Raw genomic sequence first — 17,731 nt, forward strand, 5'->3', positions numbered from 1 at the left:
GCTCACAGGAACCTTGTGGCTGGCGGAAGCACAACTGGGCACAGCCAGGCCAGGCTGGGTGCAGGCAGCCCCCTCTGGCCCTTCCTGGGAGCAGGTGGTCTGGCCATGCCCCCTGCCCCTTGGGGCTTCTACCTGGGGCTGCTCTTGGGTGGTGTGGAGATTACATGGGCTTCCCGCCAGGCTCTGGCCCTGGGTCAGGGTGCTGCTGGGGACCTGGACAGCCCTGTGCAGTTTGGGCCCCAGAGCAGGCCGCCAGCCGCCATGCAGACCTTCAGGAGAGATGCTGCTCCGTGTGTGGGGGCTGTGGGACTCCCCACTTCAGACCCTTCTTTGCTCTGGGAAGGCACTGGAGGCACAGCTGCCCCCTGGGTCTGCTGGTCTCTGGAGCCTCTAAACTTGCCGGATCTCCCTTCATTGCCAGCGGTTTTTAGGTTTTGGGTTGGCCACTGTGGAACAGTTTGGTGAGAGACAGAATAGAAATGACCAGACTGAAATCAGGGAGGCTGGAGGAGCCCCAGGAGGACAGTGTCCCAAGGCAGGAGCTGAGCTGGCAGCCCCAGCAGTTGGTCTGTCTGTGTGTCAGATTTCCATGTGTGTCTTTTGGGGAGACAACACGTGCAGGGGAACTTGCATGGGGTGGGCCAAGTGCCTCCTGGGGTCATTAGCCGGTCTGGTTTGAGAAGAACAGTTCCTTCCTGGCACCCCCTGCTGTGGCCTCCCCCTCCCATTGACAGTGCTCCGCAGCAGTGTCCTGTAGCTGCCTGTGTGTAGATAGTTCTTCCCTCCCAGTCCAGTGTGTTCCTAGGGAACAGAAGGAAGGCCCCTCTGGCTCTTGCCTCCCTGTGCAGAGCAGGGCTGGTTGTGTGGCTGCAGCTGTGCCTGCATGGGAGCGCTTCCATGCTGCTGCCGGCCAAGATCGGCCCCTCTGCGTGGCCGTGGTCCCCTCGGGAGAGGTGTCCCCTAGTCCTGTGACTCAGCCGTTCTTGGCAGCGGGACTGCATTTCGGGAAGTGGGATGCCTGGGCAGCGAGGGTCGAGTCCCGCTCCTAGCCCTTCCCATGCATTTCCTCTCATGGGCCTCTGTCCTCTGTGCTGGGAACAGGCAATAAAAACAGATTCCAGAGGCGGCACAGGAAGTGGTGGATGGAGCCCCCCTTTTCCTTTCCTTCTCTGCCTCCTGTATGTGTGCTTGGGGGGGGGGGGGGATTGTGCTGTGCTTACAGAGGCCGGCAGGGAAGCAGCGCTGGAAATGCTTGTTGAGGCAGCCTGCCCTCTCCTGGGGGCTCAGAGCAGTGCGCAGAGTATTTCCTGTCCCAAGGTGCTCACCTGCTCCTTCTGAATAAGCAGGTCTGGGACATAGATGCTTGTGTGCTTGGCAAGCCTTGTGTGCAGCTGCCGCGTCCCCTTGGGCAGCGCTGTTGGCGGTTGCTGTTCTCAGCATAGCACCTAACTGGGAGCCCCCTTCACCTGCCATCCCCGGTCTAGGCCCTTCCGTGGCTGCCTCACAGTCTGGCTGGGCAGATCTCTTGCTGCCTCACCCTCTTTTCTGTCATCCGCAGGTGAATTTCTGGGGCTCCAGGAGTGGTAAGACCTGGTGGGCGAGGCGGGCGCGAACCGAGAAGGGCCTCTTCCTGTTGGTGGCAATCCTGGCGACTGGGCTCTTGGCCTGCGGACTTGTCCTGCTCCTGCAGTTCCAAACCAGTGAGTGTCCCCCCCCCCCTGCAGCCCACCTGGCTAGCTGGCTGGGAAGTTGCCTTGCTCCAGTTCTGCTGGAGTTGTATTTGCAGAAGGCCCCTGACGCCAGGCTCCATGCGCAAGTTGAGCAGCTGGCAAGGGACCCAGTGTGCTTTGTGTGGCTGGCAACAGTGGCTCAGCCCAAGAAGAGCTTGGACAGTGGACCGTCCAGAGTCTTTCGCAGCCCTGCTGAAAATTGGAACTTTTTGCATGCAAAGCAGGGAGTTGGGGCCTGAGGGGACCCTCTGCCCCTGGACCGAACGCACTGGCTGGCAGCAGCTACTGCCTGCAGAGAGCATGCAGAGAGCCTCTCAGCCAGAGGCACTGCTGCTAGGAGTTTGTGTGTGCCAAGGGAGGGCCAATTTGGAGAGATGTGGCCTGCCCCCCAACTCCAACAGTTTTTCTTTTATGACTCTGCTTGGTCTCTCTGCCTCTCCTGTCAACCCATCTCGCCCCTTGGCGAATCTCCTGTCCTGCCTGTTACCACTTGCAGGCGCTAATGGTGGCCCTCTCGCTCCCTCCATAGGACCCTGCCTGACGGAGACCTGCATCTCAGTCGCCAGCTCCATCCTGAGTTCGCTGGACAGGACGGTGGACCCCTGTGAGGACTTCTTCGGTTTTGCCTGTGGTGGTTGGATCCAGGCCAACCCCGTCCCTGATGGCCACTCACGCTGGGGCACCTTCAACAAGCTCTGGGAGCACAACCAGGCCATCCTCAAGCACCTGCTGGGTGGGTGAGCGGGGGAGGGAGGGAGGGGAACCTCCTAATCCTCTGCCTGAAGCCCAAAGAGGGTGTGCTACTACTGATGGCCAGCCTGCAGTGAGGACAGGGCCACTTGCCAGGGCAGGGGATGCCCTGGGGGGAAGGCGACTCTCTCCTGTGGAAGTGGCTTGTAGATATTCGCCTGCCTCCCCCACTCCACCACTGTGGAGGGCAGCTGGGCAGTGGGGGGGCGGAGGCTTGGGGGGGCTCCCCCTTTCCCCCACTTGCACCGGGAGAGCACGAGAGTTTCCTGTGGATTTCTGTTCCTGTTGCTTGTGGCGGAGCACCTATCTTGGAGACTGATGGATTCCTCCTCTGGAGCTCTTTGGGGCTGCCTGGGTGGGGTGGCAGGACTTTGAGGGTAGTGCTGTGTCCTATGGTAGGCAGTTCCATCCATGCAGAGAAGTGCTGCTGACTCTCCAGGCTGGTTGCCACGCACTTGCAGAAAGCCCTGAGCCCTTGAATTCCCTTGGTGAACTGAGCTGCTGGGCAGGAAATAGACTTCAGGAAGAGACTGAAGCCGAAGGGATGGGGGTGGGGCAGAAGGGGCCGACTCAATTCTCTGGCTGGACTTCTTGCAGAGAATCAGACGGTTGGCGCAGCTAGCGAGGCGGAACGCAAAACCCAGCGCTACTACCAGGCATGCATGAACGAGAGCAAGATTGAGGAGCTGAGAGCCAAGCCCCTGCTGGACCGGATACAGCAGGCAAGAGCCTCCACAGGCAGGAGCAGGCTATCCCTCACTCTCGGCCTCTCCACTCTGAGGAAGGGCAAAGTGGGGCCTTCTCATGGGGAGAGGGCAGCAGACAGGCAGGCTGGCATGAGGGTGGGGCAGGCACCCAGCGGGCCCATGTCTCTCTTTGCCCCCCCCCCAGGTTCACTGCTCTGTCCTTTTTGGCAGGAAGAGGGATTGGAAGGGGGGTTTTCTGGATCCGGTGGTCCTGCATTGGTGGTAGCAGTGGGGAGTTTGCCTCCTGGGCAATGGATGGGGGATGACAGCGCCAAAGCAGCCATCTTCTGAAGATTTTTGGAGCCCTGTTTGGGCTTGCGCTCTGGTTGGCTGCCTGCGCACCCCTCTCACTCAGCACCAGAACCAGGGGACATCCACTAAAATTGAGTGTTGGGAGAGTTAGGACAGACAAAAGAAAATATCTTTCCTCAACGTGTAGTTGGTCTGTAGAACTCCTTGCCACTGGATGTGGTGATTGCATCTGGCCTAGATGCCTTTAAAAGGGGACTGGACAAATTTCTGGAGGAAAAGTACATCACAGGTTACAAGCCATGATGTGCATGTGCAACCTCCTGATTTTAGAAATGGGCTATGTCGGAATGCCAATGCAAGGGAGGGCACAAGGATGCAGGTCTCTTGTTCTCTGGTGTGCTCACTGGGGCATTTGGTGGGCCGCTGTGAGATGCAGGAAGCTGGACTAGATGGGCCTGTGGCCTGATCCAGTGGGGCTGTTCTTATGTTCTTAACTACAATTCCCAGGAAGCCTTGCAGGTCTCTTGTTATCTGGTGTGCTCACTGGGGCATTTGGTGGGCCGCTGTGAGATGCAGGAAGCTGGACTAGATGGGCCTGTGGCCTGATCCAGTGGGGCTGTTCTTATGTTCTTAACTACAATTCCCAGGAGGCCTTGCAGGTCTCTTGTTATCTGGTGTGCTCCCTGGGGCATTTGGTGGGCCGCTGTGAGATACAGGAAGCTGGGCTAGATGGGCCTGTGGCCTGATCCAGTGGGGCTGTTCTTATGTTCTTAACTACAATTCCCAGGAGGCCTTGCAGGTCTCTTGTTATCTGGTGTGCTCCCTGGGGCATTTGGTGGGCTGCTGTGAGATACCGGAAGCTGGACTAGATGGGCCTATGGCCTATCCAGCAGGGCTATTCTTATGGGTCTTCCTCCTTCTCCTCCCCCCCCCCCCCAGCTTGGTGGCTGGAACATCAGTGGCTCCTGGGAGGGGGGCGACTTCAATCAGACGCTTCTGGCACTGGTCGCCCACCAGCATGTTGCCCCCTTCTTCTCCGTCTACGTGAGCGCAGACTCAAAGAACTCCAACAGCAACGTCATCCAGGTGGGCACGGGAGTGCTGGCGGGTGTTTGGAGGGGGGAGTTTACCTGCTTCCCCCTGCTGTTTCTACCTGGGTGACTCCCTGGCAGAGCCCACAATGGTCAAGGGTGCTGGCAACGGACTGCAAGCCTGGCTGTTGGCAGAATGCCCATCTAGCTCAGCCCCTGACTTGCTGCAGCAGGAGACCCCCAGGTGCAGCCTGCCCTGTGCCACCCCCATCTGCCTACTCACACCTGTGCCATCTCTTCTAGATCGATCAGTCAGGGCTGGGACTGCCTTCCAGGGATTACTATCTGAACAAGACGCAGAATGAGAAGGTGACCCCCCCCCCAGTAGGATGTAATGTGCAGTTGTTCCAGGAGAACTGCTGCCTCAAAGGGTGACTGGGGAAGTGCATGGGCTGCAGTGGGAGCAGCTTGGGGGGCGGACCAGGGCTGCTTACCAGGCAGTGGGGGGTGGAAGCAGCTGCCGCCACACGGAAGGGTGCTGGGGGACGTGTGCTGGAGTGTCTTGCCCAGAGCTTGCCCGGACCTGGACCCAGCCTAGTCTGGCCAAGAGGGATGATCTGAGCCTACTGCCCCATTCCCCCTGGCCCCCTGGCCGCTGCCCTTGCTGACCCGCTGGTATCTCCACCCTCCCCTGGGGCTCCTCCGGCCTCCCCCTGAGCCTGTGGTCACAGCCCCGGCCCCACTCTCTGCCCCCAGTTTGTGGGCTGCCCACATACCTTTCTTCCTTCTCCCTGCCGCCTGCCCTGCCCATCGTTGGTGTCATTCGTGTTGGCCTGCTGCCACATCCCATCCTCGGGCATGTCCTCCTCAGGTGCTGACGGGGTACCTCGACTTCATGGTCCAGCTGGGGATGCTACTGGGGGGGCCGGATGAGGCCTCCACTCGGGCAAAGATGCAGCAGATCCTGGACTTTGAGATTGCCCTGGCCAACATTACCACCCCGCAGGAGCAGCGTCGGGACGAGGAGCTGATCTACCACAAGATGACCATCAGGGACCTCAAGGTGCGTGTGTGTGGGGGGTGACCAGGCCAGGCCTCCCTGGTTCTCCTCTCAAGCTCAGTGCCAAAGTTGCCTGGGAAGCGGCAGGAGCAGGGCGGCAGCTGCCGGCTCCGGGTGGCATGTTCTGTGGTGGCAGCATTGCAAGGGGTGCTGAGGACTGCTGCTTGGCACCTGGGGTGGTGGAAGTGCCCCAAGTCGGCTCTTGCCCAAGTGCTTGCTGTTCCCTGGGAACAGCAAGGACAGGCTTGTTTCTGGAGCCGCGATCATGAGATGTGTGTTTGGAGATGCTGCAGGAAGCATCTCCAAAGACTCGCTGTCCTTTGGGTCTGAATTGGGGGTGGAGGGGCAGAAATGGTGGCTGTGCTCGAGTCCTTCCTTTGTTGGCTGAAGGAGGGGAGGCGCAACTCCGTCAGCAAGGAATGGATCGGACCCCTTGCAGCTGCAGGTTGAATGTTTTCTGTGCCAAAGGCAGGTGTGGCTGTCTGGGTCTGACTTGCCACTGATCCTCTCAGGCTTGCTGAGAGGGGAGGAATTCGTGGGTTTGGGTCTCCGTGGAACGGAAGGTTTCATGCTGCCACTTTATATGTCAGCCTGAACGCAGGGAGGTGGGTGGAACCTCCTGCCACCTGTGGGTGTGGCTTCCAATGAGAAAGGCCTGGTGTGCCACCTGTTCTGCCCCTCTCCCACTGCTGCCCCATTGCAGCAGCGGACCCCCTTCCTGCTGTGGCAAGGGCTGACTGGGCTCCGGCCTGGGCCCTCTGTCCTCCTCCCCAGAGTTTGGCTTCAGCCGTGGACTGGCTGCCCCTCATCAGCGCCATCTTTGCCCCAGTGGAGATCAACGAGTCGGAGCCAGTGGTGGTCTACGCCCGGCAGTACCTCGAGCAAGTCTCCTCCCTCATCCTTAGCACGGACAGGCGGTGAGTGCCAGGGAAAGGGGCTGCTCTGCCCACCCACCTGTTCCAGGGGTCTTCTTCCTGGCTGGATCCCTGCTGGCAGGAGCTGGAGGCTTGGCAGGGAGGACCAAGGCCCCCACTAGGCACTCGTCGAACAGCCTTAAAAACCCAACTCCACCTCTGAACTTGGGAGCCAGTGACGTTAAGACCTGCCCACACGGGGGATGTTCTTGACAGGTACTTCCTGTGTAGGTGACGAGCATCACCCTGTCCCTGAGTCCTGCACTGGGTGCTAACATGAGGTGTCGGCTGCCCAACATGGCTGCTGGGCTGAGTTTGGGAGAGGCTAGCTCAGGGTGGGGTGGGGGCCCGTAGCATCCTTTTTCTGTGATTGGGTCTCCTCTGGGGAGACGTGGCCTGCTCCTTCTAAACTCCCTCGCCCCACATATCTGACTTCTAGTGCCCCCACTGGAATCTGTCCCACAGTACAGAAGGGGAGGGGCGACAACGTGCACACAGGTTTTTCCTTGAGAAGACCTGCGCAACCTCTCCCTCATGGGGTGCTGGTTCTACTTTGTGGGTGGCTCTTTCTCCCTTATCAGGCTCTTGCACGACTACATGATCATGACCCTGGTGAGGAAGACCTGCTCCCTGCTGGACCGGCGGTTCCAAGACGCAGAGGAGAAGTTCATGGAAATCATGTATGGGACAAAGAAGGTGAGGGGGGCTGGCTGGAGACCTGTAGCAGGGGCTGCTGCTTGGTGGCAAAGCAGGCTAGATCTGGCCTTGGAGACCCTTGCAGGGGATGGCAGCACCATCACCTCTCCCCCCCCCCCACCAGACTGCATCCTGCACAGGATTGGCATGTTGTGTCATCTGACATGCCATGTCCCTCTTCAGCCTCCCTCCCCCAAACCGGGAGCAGCTGAAGCCCCTGCAGCCCCCTGATCCCACTTGTGCTCTGGGTGGGGGTTTGCTGTGGATACTCCATTTTTGGCGTGGTCTGGTGTGGCAACCAAAGCTGTTCAACAAAGCAGCTTGCATGGCACAGGTGATGAAAAGCAGTTCCCTGCCCTGAGGTGCCTGAAGTCTGGAAAAGGAAGGGCAGGCAACCAGTGGCCACTGGAGAAGTGGCTATGTCTGGGCGCCACCAGAACTACCAGGCGCACCCAGTGTCCTCCTGTTGCTAGTGGCTGAACTCTATGTCAGGACATAGTGATGTGGGACATTCCCCAAATGTCAACATTTCAGCCCCCAGCTGAAAAAACCGCTAGCCGGGCATCTGTGAGATAAAGCCTGTGGCTGGGGCCTTGCAAGGGCACTGCTTGCACTGGCTCTCCAGGACAGTGTGGGCCAGGCAGATTCTTCAGATGCCAAGTAAGGTGGGTGCAGCTGAGCTGCCCAGAGGTGTAGAGCAGAGCACTGCTCTGGTCTCAGTGCAGTATTGCCTTTGCAGAGCTGCACGCCACGCTGGAAGTACTGCATCAGCGATACGGACGTCAACCTGGGCTTTGCGCTGGGCGCCATGTTTGTGAGGGCTACCTTTGCCGAGGACAGCAAGACCGTCGTAGGTGTCCTCACACCCCCCCCCTGCTCGCCCAGCACCTCGGTATAGTCTGCACACTGTTGCAGCAGGGCTGCCCCACCCTTTCCCCCAGCCCACCCTCTCGGCCAGGGCTTTGCTCTGCAGCATGCAGAGTGGCTGCCCAGACTCCTTTCCTTTCCTATGTGTTGCAGGCAGAGGAGATGATTACTGAAATAAAGATGGCTTTTGAGGAAAGCCTGAGGGGCCTGCGGTGGATGGATGAGGAGACGCGGAGGGCCGCCTGGGAGAAGGCGGACGCCATCTATGACATGATCGGCTACCCCAAGTTCATCACGGATGCCAAGGAGCTGGACAAGATCTTCAGTGATGTGAGTGGCTTAGCAACCTGGGAGGCAGGGGGGCCGTCTGCAGTCGGGCCAACAACTGGTCCCCCCCCACCTCACTGTGCTGGGCTTTGCTTTCTGGCAGTATGATCCCACATCGGACTTCTATGAGAACGTCATGCAGTTCTTCAACTTCTCTGCCCGAGTGGCTGCCGACCAGCTGCGAAAGCCCCCCAACCGGGACCAGTGAGTGGTGCCCCCACAGATGACCCGCTCCGCTCGGGTCTGGCACTCCTTTCCCAGAGTGGCAAGCAGGGCCCTGAAGGAAAAGGGCCTCCCTTGCTGGTGTGCAGCACCTGGGAGCTGGGAGGAGCTTTCCAGTGGGTGAAGGGGGGGCCCTCTCGTGAGGAACCCAGACCCACTTACTTCAGCCCCCTCTGCACAGGGCTGTCATCCCCAGCGCCTGTGGTCCAGCTGTGAGGCCTCTGCACAAAGTGCTTTCAGGAATCTGCATTGGACATGGCTGCCTGTTGCTTCTATTGAGTACCTCCCCCCCCCCCCAAAACCCTGGAGTTGGAGAGAAAACAGAAGACATGCCTTTCTTTGCCGTGTCTTCTGTGATCAACCCTTGCCATGTCCCCAGCCCCACGGACGGGTCTCTCTCTCTCTCTCCCTCTCTCTCTCCCTCGAGACTCTCTCGAGCAAAGTGCCTCAAAACCCTCTGCTGCCCCCAGTCCCTTTGTTCTTTCAAAGTCACCTCCAGCCTTTGGGTCCAGCCTCCAATGTGGACAGAACTGGGGCCAGATAAACTGCAAGTGGAGACTGGACCCAAAGGCTGGAGGCGACTTCGGGGGGGTGTCCGTGTCCTGGAGCAGTTCAGGGCTTCCCAAACACAGGAAGGTCATTTGGGCTGTGAACTTGGCAACATGGCAGCTTCCAGATTGTCAAATGGCCAGGGGGTTACTGGGCCCCAAAGGGCAGTGAGCAAGGGGGTGTTGGGTGCTGCCAGACAAGCGGAGGGGAAGCTTTCCCCTTCCTGGTCACCACCTGCCCTGCTCAGGTCTGTGTGGAAAAATGGGGCTGGGGGATGTGGGGAGGGGTCTGGGTGGAAGAAGCATTGGCATTGTCTCTCGTCTCCTTCCATCCCCACTGCAGGTGGAGCATGACTCCCCCCACAGTGAACGCCTACTACTCCCCCACCAAGAATGAGATTGTCTTCCCTGCTGGCATTCTGCAGGCCCCCTTCTACACCCACAGCTCCCCCAGGTATGAGCTGGCCCCATCCTGGCATCAGCCTTGTAAAGTTGGGCAAGGGAGGGGGCTCTGGCTTCTCTCCCCAATCCAGTTTTGCTGCCTTGGGAGGCTGGAGGGCCCATGGAGCTGGCTCAGCAGGGAGGTGGGAGGGGCAGCATGGCTAGCACTTCAGGGTACATGCCCTGGCAGTGCAGCCCTTTGCAGTCCTGCATTGTGGGGGCCCCCACATCCTGGCCCAGCCCCTGTGGGACCCAGTGGCCAGTAGCAGGGGCAGAGGGGCCTAGTCCCTCCTCCGACATCCTGGTCCCCTCTCCTTTCTGCAGGGCCCTCAACTTTGGTGGGATTGGCGTTGTGATGGGGCACGAGCTGACGCACGCATTTGACGACCAAGGTGGGGCTTTGCTGCCACTCCCTCCCTGCCCCCCTGCAGACACCTCTACTCTTGCTGTTGTCCTGGGGGGATGCTCAGAGAGTTCAGATCTGCTCCTCCTTAATGCCAGGTGCTGCCAGCCTCCCCAATGGGCAGTTCATCCCCTACAAAACCTGGGCTGCTTGGAGACATGGGGGGGGGGGTCTGGGGCCCTGCTTGACCGATTTTTAGCACCTGCCCTATCACTCCAGCCTGTGTTGGGGTTGCCTTTCTGCAAAGGACCAGGAGACATGTAAATGCCCATGCGTGGAAGGAGTGGTCCTGCACTTGCCCCTGAGCACCGTTGGGACGGTCCGTGAATGATACCAAGTTGCAGTGGCTGCATCTGGAGCTGCCCCATTCTGCAGGCAGTGGCCAGGACCCCAGGTGCAGCTTGGTGCTGCCCCAAGCGGTTGCCCTGCCCTGGGGGGCTGTGCTAGGGGGTGGCGGCTCCCAGGGTGGTTGTGGAAGGCAGGCTGGAGAGGGAGCTGCAGTTGGCTCCGGTGTGCTGAGATTCTCCGCTGCCTCCAAGTGAACCTGCTGCACAAGCCTCACCCTAGGGGTGTGTTGGCTCCAGAGCTCACGAACTGGATCCCTCCTGGGGGCCAGCCAATGTCATGGCTTCTGACTCTGCAGCTGGCAGGGAGGGGCCCTGGCTGGGTGGGCAGAGCCTGTGGCTGTGGGCAGGTCCTGTCTGGCACCTCTCATTACAGGCAGCAAGGCCTCTGGCTGCCAGTCAGAAGAGCACAATACAAGACAGTAGCAGGGCCCAGCCTGGACCCTTCTGCTCAGCAGTGGCTGCACACAGACTAGCTGCTGCTTCCAGGGTCTTGGGCAGAGAAGGGCCTCCCTCACTGGAGATGCTGCTGGGAATTGGAAAGGGGGGTTGGGACACCTGTCGCATGCAGTGTATGGGGGGCTCTTTTCACTGAGCAACAGCCTGCCCCCGATAGGTGATGGGAGGACTGCTTTCTCCTCCCCCGGAGAGTCTGTCATCCTAGGCAGGGGCCTCGGTGGGCTTTTGGGGTGCTTCTGATGACCTGGTCCAAGCCCTTCAGCACACGGGTGACATTCCCCCTCCAGGCCGAGAATATGACAAGGATGGCAACCTCCGGTCCTGGTGGAACAACGTGTCTGTGGAGGCCTTCAAGCAGCAGACAGAGTGCATGGTGGAACAGTACAGCAACTACATGGTCAATGGCGAGGCAGTCAGGGGGCGGCACACACTGGGCGAGAACATTGCTGACAATGGAGGGCTCAAGGCTGCCTACCGGGTGAGGCTCTGGAGGACTGGTGCCTACTCCCTGGTGGCCTCTGCGCCAGGCGAGAAATTTGACTCACACTCAGTACCACCCTCCCTGCCTGGAGTGAACATGAAGTCGGTTCTTTGTGGGAGGGTGGGGGCTGTAGCTCAGTCAGCGAAGCAGTCTGCAGCCACTCCAAGAGGCCTTGGGGGCATTCCCCGCTTGTGGTGGCATCTCCAGGCAGACTCCTTCTCTGCCTGCAGGCTTGGAGAGCGCATTGGGCTGTGTGTTGTGATGGCGGAGGATGCCGGCCATCCTGCAGTCAGACATGCCCCCTGACCCATGCCTATGCCCTCTCCCTTCCACAGGCCTATCAGAACTGGGTTCGGAAGAACGGGGCTGAGGAGACCCTGCCCGCGCTTAGCCTCACCAATTACCAGCTCTTCTTTGTGGGCTTTGCCCAGGTGGGTGCTGCGATGTCGCCGTGCTTCACGTGGTGGTGGTTCCCTTTACTTCCTGTTATGCTCTCTTTCTCCTGGTGGGTGTTCTTTCCTTGCTTCTTCCTAGCAGGATGTTTCAGAGATTCTTGGCCTGCTGCTGGACCTTCGTTGGCATCTCACTTCCCACTGAGGCTCAGGAGTGTGTTGGGTGAAGGGTTAGCTGGGCTCCCAGCAGGGAAGGGGGAAGGGTCAGGTCTGTGCCCCTCTCTTTGACTGAGAGTGGGGCAAGCTGAGGCTCCACCGTCTATGTATGATTTGATGGGGACCATCTAAGTCACTTGCTCGTTTAGTCTGCCTCTCTGTGCCTTATTCTCATGGGAGAATTCTCATGGGAGAATTCTCATGCAAAATTCTCTGAGCTACAGTGGGTACCTGAGATTCTGCAGCACCATCTGCTGGCAAGAGATATTGCTGCAAGGAGTAATTCAATTGCCCTTTTTACTTTTTCTCTTTCATGTGATTTGGTTATTCCCTTTTTAAAAATTTGGCTTTTTAAATAAGAAACTTTTGCATATTAGCCTGCCTTGTTTTGGGAGACAATGGATTCTTCCATCTCCTTGCTCTGCAGGTGCTACTGTGAGACTGATTTTAACAAAGACCCCTGTGGTTCAGTGTCGTTCTAGGAGAGGGGTTCTGCCCAGGGAGCCCCTCTGGCTAATGTGATCCTCCTGGACTGGTGCCAGCAGATTCAAACTACGAGGCTTTTCCCCACTCGGCTGCCTGTCCAAATGTAGGGGAAGGGAATGAGTGTGCCACACTAGGCGCTACTGCCCTAGATCATTGTGTGGTTACTGGTAGCCCCTCTCTGGACCTTGAGACCGTCATTGCCTGTCGGCCCCTTTTTTGAGTTTCTCATTTGTGTTTAAGCAGGGGGGAGGGGTGCAAGGAGGAGCACCAGTAGCAACAAAGCCTTTTGCACCCAGTATAAAGAGGCAGTGACTCAAAGCCAGAAAAAATCCCAAGTCGTGTTCACAAGAGTCTGAAGACTCCTGTGGCAGAAAGTTCCATTGTCTCTGGGCACCTGCAGAACCAGCCCTACCTCATTTGCAGTTGTGGCCTATGTTCTCTGAGTGATTGGCAGATCTGAATGGGAAGGACAGTTGTGCAACAGGAGGCTACTCCCACCTCGCCTGGCCTGGGCTGGGGATTGAACTGCCACGTTCTTACCGAGGAGGGAAAGGGGGCTCCTGCTTGCTGCCCACTTGCTGTGTTCTGCTGTTTCAGGTCTGGTGCTCTGTACGGACCCCGGAAAGCTCCCATGAAGGACTTGTCACTGACCCGCACAGCCCGTCCCGCTTCCGCGTCATTGGCACTGTCTCCAATTCAAGGGAGTTTGCAGAGCATTTTGGGTGCCGGCCCGGCTCCCCAATGAACCCGCTGCAGAAGTGCGAGGTCTGGTGATGACCTGCCCATGGAGCAAGCAGAATGGGGGAACTGTTGGGGGAGATAAACGCAGCTGCCTCTGGTGTGCTGGGGCCTCCCTCCCTGGAGAAGGAAGCCATGAACCCTGGGACCCTTTGCCTTTCTGAGGGAGTGTCTTTCTGCTCAGCACACTGCCCCCCTCCCCACAGGGAAAGGCTCTCCAACCACTGCCCCAAAGCCCACTGCCCTGCGCACATCCCGGAATTGCTTGTGAACTGCCGGGGGTTGGGGGTGTCGTGCTTTCTTCTCTCTTACTTTTACCTAGACACACACCTACCTGGTGAATATGCACTGACTGTCTCTGACATAGAGACTTTTCCTTTCAGCAGGAAAAAAAACTCTTATGTTGCACAGGCTGTGAGGTTGACAGAACTTTCAAAGGGAGAACCACCCCACACACACACACACACACACACAAACACCCAGAGCCCACAAGTGAAAAGCTGCTATGGTCACCCACAGAGCTGTAGGCACTAAAAGCATGTTGCAAGATACTTTGGGGAAAACAATTTTTTAATCTTGTGGGAAAGCCTATTGCAATGCAAGTGTTTATCTGTGAGCAAAGGGAGCGCATATTTATTCCTCTTGAGTGCATAGCTATGGTGAGGGAGAGAGGGAGCACCTGTGGCCTGCCCTCTTGTCTTGTTGGCTGGGCAACAGAGCCAGGCTTCCCCCGCGGAAAGGTGGTGCTTGCAGAAGCCTGTGCTTTCTGCCTCTCCAGCGAGCTCTCCTGGGTCCCTGCCACTCTGCCCAGCCCTCATGGTGGAAACGAGCTATACCTGGAAGGCCTGGACTTTGGCCTCCTTCCACCTCAGGGCAGGGAGCTCCCAAGGTTGCCATGACTCTGCATATCCTCACTGCCCCCGGTTTCTCCAGGTGCTCAGCCTTGGCATCTGGTGGTGCCCACAGTCAGCACCTAGAGAGATGAACCACCACATAGAACATGCCATGGACATGAAGGCCCCCCCCCGCCACTCCCTGAGGGTCCAGCTACATAGCACATGCGACTCCCCCCCTGGAGCAAAGTCCTTTGCAGCATCACCCGGGCCTGGAAGAACATCCCCCCCGTCCTCTGTGGCCCTCACACTGGGCTCTGCCACATACCTTCTGGCCCTCTGGGAACTCCTCTGTCCAGCTCTGCCTCAGAGGTTTTGCCCACCCCTTGGTGCAAAATGCTGCAGTGGTCCTGCTGGAGTCGTATTGTTGTGGGCCTCCAATGTGTGGGTTTGGGCCTGGCACATTGGAATGGGCCAAAAATCAGGGATATCCCAAGAATGACTTTATGCCACTGGCCTTCCTGCCTGCAGCCAAATTCTTGCAGGAGTGACTCACCTCTTGCCTTGTCAGCACACTTGGCTGCTGTGGGGCAGCTGAACTGACACAGACTGAAGGTGGCAGAGGTGGAGGCAGATTGCAGGGTCTGAATACACCACATGCCTGCCGTGCTCTCAGACTATCAGAAGGAGGCTGTCGCTTGGAATCTGCTTTGGAAACTGGAGGGGGAAGCAGCCATCACGCTCCTTCCTGGACCTGCAAACATTCTCAAAGAAGGGGTTGCCTGCTATTCCTTGGGCTCTTTTTCCAGCTGTCGCATGGCATACCCAGGCCAGGGTGTGCTGTAAATCCTTGCTGAGTTTGGCTCGGACCCCTGTGCTTTGGGGGGCAGTGGTGGCCATGACAGCACGTGAACCAGGCAAGATGCAGGAGGAGGGCAGGCCTGGGACACCCTCCCTCCTGGCAAGAACCCAGAGGCCTCCAAGCCAACAACAGAGCCCAGCCTGCTATCCGGCAACCAGCAGCTCCCCTTGCCTCCTGCAGGCCTGTCTCCCTCTCAGGGCTTGTGCTGGGATCTTGTAGGTCTGCCCTCTTTGCCTGGCAGGCCTCCTGCATGGAGGGTGAGGGAGATGGAACCCCCCACCAGCACCCTGTCTCCTGTGGTAGTGCTTTGCTCATCCTGTGTGGCCTCTCGGATTGGCATCTGGGGTGCATCAGCAAGAGTGGCCTAGCTTCTGGGTGCCTGAGCTCAGTAGCCCATATAGAGCAGGTGGGGTTTGGCCATGCTCCCTCCCCTCTTAGTCTCTAGGCAGCCTCAGAGGGGGCAAGGGACTATATTGGCATGGGGTGATGCTGGAGTCCTGCAGAAACAACCAAGAGTGTGAGACCTGGTTCCCTGTTCTCATGAGTGAGAACCTTTCCAGTGCCTTAATCCTGAGACAGGCCCTGACCTTGGGGCAGGGGCTTTCTGTGTCATGTGTGACTGCTGATTTGGGCCAAAAGGGATCTCTAAAAAATAGATGGTGACCAAAATCCAAGTGGGAGCAAAGGAGGAGGGTATGGGTTGTGGGCAGGGGTTGTGACCCTAGTGGCTCCCCTTTACTTTCCTCACCTGTGGAGCTCACTTCCTGTTGCCTTCCTGAACCCCCTTGCCAGAGGGTCGCTCCTGGCAAGAGCAGGACCTCCGGACAGCTTGCCTTTTCCTTGTTTTCTCAAGCATCAGTCCCTTGTCATGTATTTTGTTCTCCAGGGCTGTTGTGTGGGGAAGGGGTTTTCCCCACAAGCAGCCAGGCCCTGACTGCAGCGCCAGAGGTAGGCTATGTGTCAGTGCAACTGAGGCCTTCCCCTCCTCACTTGCAGGCCTGCCATACTCCCCCACCATGTGTGTGTGCGCGCAAGTGAGTTTGGTTTTGCTATTGCCTTCCTTCTGCACAATTGTTTCCAGCAGTGCAACTGGATGGAGAAGGGCATGCGCTGATCATTTCAAGATGTTTTAAGAGGACCTAGGCATTTTGCAGGGAAGGGGGGGGGTTGAACATCTAGCCTCCCTGTCTTGACTAGGAACTGCCTCCCCTGGCACAAGGGGGGAAGGCAGATGGGGGGGGTCCTTATCGCTGGGTCTTGCATTGGTGTAGGAGGGAGCCATGCCAGTCTGTGTTGTTCCTTTTTGTCACTTCTTGTTTGGACGTTCTTGTACTTTGGAATAAAGAGCTTTTATTAAGTTTTACCAGCTGAGTATGCTTTCTGGCGTTGGGGCAATCCTATCCCCCCTCCTCACTACTCCTCCACCTAGTTTCTGGGGGGCTCCTCCATCTCCCCCACTGCTTGCAGCTATGGAACTCCTGGGCCTGGTTTTGTGGGCTTTGCTTGCCTGGAAACTGGGTGGAGGCAGAATTGGAGGGCTGAGTCCCTGCTGCTGACATCCTGCTCCAGTTGAGCCCTGCTGTCTCATGGACCAAGGCTTTGCTCTTCTGATTCATTTAGTCTTCCCTGATCCACATGGCCAGGTAGGGTTGCCAGCTCTGCAGCTGTCCTTTGTGCCTCTGCCTTCAGCAGTGGGCATGGCCATAAGAACCCTGCTGGGTCAGGCCAAAGTTCCTTGCTCCTCTTTTATGCAAGTCAGACTGCTGCCAGCTGGGTGGGGAGAAGAGGCTGGAGTGGGGCCCCTTCTGGGAGCTGAAAGAAGTTGGCACCCTGAGGTCTGCTCCCCTCCCAGAAGCCAAGGCTCTGGGCATAGTGTGGGTGGCCCTGGCCACCTGTGAAAACGGGACCCTGCATTGTGGACAGTCTGGAACACCACGAGCAAGAGGGCGTGGGGGAGGGGAGAGCTGGCGGGAGAGTTTGGGGGAGGGACTGCAGTCCTGGGAGGGGTGGGGGCGAAAGGGTCGTGCTGGAGGGGCTGCGGGGCCCTTTCTGAAGCAGCCCCGTCCTCTGCGCCGCCAGCAAACAGCCTGCCTCGCCACGCCCCGCGCGTGCAATGTAGACTATGCGGCCCAGGGCCGGGAAACGGTGCCTCTGAGCGCATGCAGAGTGCTGCATTCACCCAGGTTTCAGCCCACTCCTGAGGGCGCAGCGGCTTCCACGGAAACGCTTCTCGCTGCGCGGGCGGCCGGCCGGCCGGCCGGCGAGGGTCTCTTCCCTGCAGCACCGCCGGCTTCTGCTCTGGCCGAGGCCGGCCGCAGACTCGGCTCCGGCCGCTACAGGGTCGACGGGGAGCGCCCGAAGAGAAGCAGCCGGCGCCCCGGCCCGCCTGCCCGCAGGCCCCGCTCCCGCTCCGCGCCGGGGGCCCCGCAGCGCCGGCTCCCTCGCGCCGCCCCTCCCCGCCCGGTTCCGGCCGCAGCCCGCGGTCCCTCGGGGCAGCCTCTTCGGAGTGCGGCGGGCGCGGGCGGAACGCTGCCCAGCTGGGCCGCGGAGACTCCAGGGCGGCCCCGGCCCGAGGGCGCCGCCGGCCCTTCCCGGCGTGCACGGGCGGCCTCCGCTACTGCCCGGCGGCTCCTCCGGCAGCCGAGCGCCTCCGAAGCGGGCCGAGCGCGGCCGAAGGGCGGGCGCGCGCTGCGCGTCGTGCGTGCTGCGTGCGCGTCGCCGCCGAGTGCCGAGGCGTCCGCAGCGCCATGTTGGCCGCTCGGCCCCGTCCGTGAGCAGCATCCGCCGGCATCGCCCGCCCGAGAGCCGCCCGCGCCCGCGGAGCCGCCCCGCCCGCTCCAGCAGCGCCGAGCCCCGCCGGCGGCGGAGGCCTCATGAGCCGCGCCCGGGCCTGAGCCGCGCCGCGGCCGGCTGAGGAGCGGCGGAGGCCGGCA

At 59.4% G+C, this 17,731-nt stretch overlaps 1 protein-coding gene across 6 annotated transcripts in view; it reads left to right on the forward strand.

Annotated features, from left to right (window-relative positions):
• The window catches only part of ECE1 (endothelin converting enzyme 1), a 33,185-nt gene extending 17,024 nt beyond the window's left edge, over positions 1 to 16,161 (forward strand). For all 6 annotated transcript variants that reach the window (XM_066637912.1, XM_066637914.1, XM_066637916.1 and 3 more), the window contains exons 3-18: positions 1,559 to 1,700; positions 2,260 to 2,463; positions 3,078 to 3,202; positions 4,418 to 4,564; positions 4,813 to 4,878; positions 5,381 to 5,572; positions 6,344 to 6,486; positions 7,065 to 7,179; positions 7,919 to 8,029; positions 8,200 to 8,376; positions 8,477 to 8,577; positions 9,487 to 9,597; positions 9,909 to 9,976; positions 11,078 to 11,268; positions 11,607 to 11,702; positions 12,963 to 16,161. In XM_066637912.1, coding sequence (XP_066494009.1) covers positions 1,559 to 1,700; positions 2,260 to 2,463; positions 3,078 to 3,202; positions 4,418 to 4,564; positions 4,813 to 4,878; positions 5,381 to 5,572; positions 6,344 to 6,486; positions 7,065 to 7,179; positions 7,919 to 8,029; positions 8,200 to 8,376; positions 8,477 to 8,577; positions 9,487 to 9,597; positions 9,909 to 9,976; positions 11,078 to 11,268; positions 11,607 to 11,702; positions 12,963 to 13,139 — 2,166 coding nt within the window. In that variant the 3' untranslated portion in view covers positions 13,140 to 16,161. The remainder of the gene's footprint in view (positions 1 to 1,558; positions 1,701 to 2,259; positions 2,464 to 3,077; positions 3,203 to 4,417; positions 4,565 to 4,812; positions 4,879 to 5,380; positions 5,573 to 6,343; positions 6,487 to 7,064; positions 7,180 to 7,918; positions 8,030 to 8,199; positions 8,377 to 8,476; positions 8,578 to 9,486; positions 9,598 to 9,908; positions 9,977 to 11,077; positions 11,269 to 11,606; positions 11,703 to 12,962) is intronic.
• The last annotated feature ends 1,570 nt before the right edge of the window (positions 16,162 to 17,731 follow it).

This window comes from Tiliqua scincoides, chromosome 9 (genome assembly GCF_035046505.1).
Source record: "Tiliqua scincoides isolate rTilSci1 chromosome 9, rTilSci1.hap2, whole genome shotgun sequence".
In the NCBI taxonomy this organism is placed as follows: domain Eukaryota; kingdom Metazoa; phylum Chordata; class Lepidosauria; order Squamata; family Scincidae; genus Tiliqua; species Tiliqua scincoides.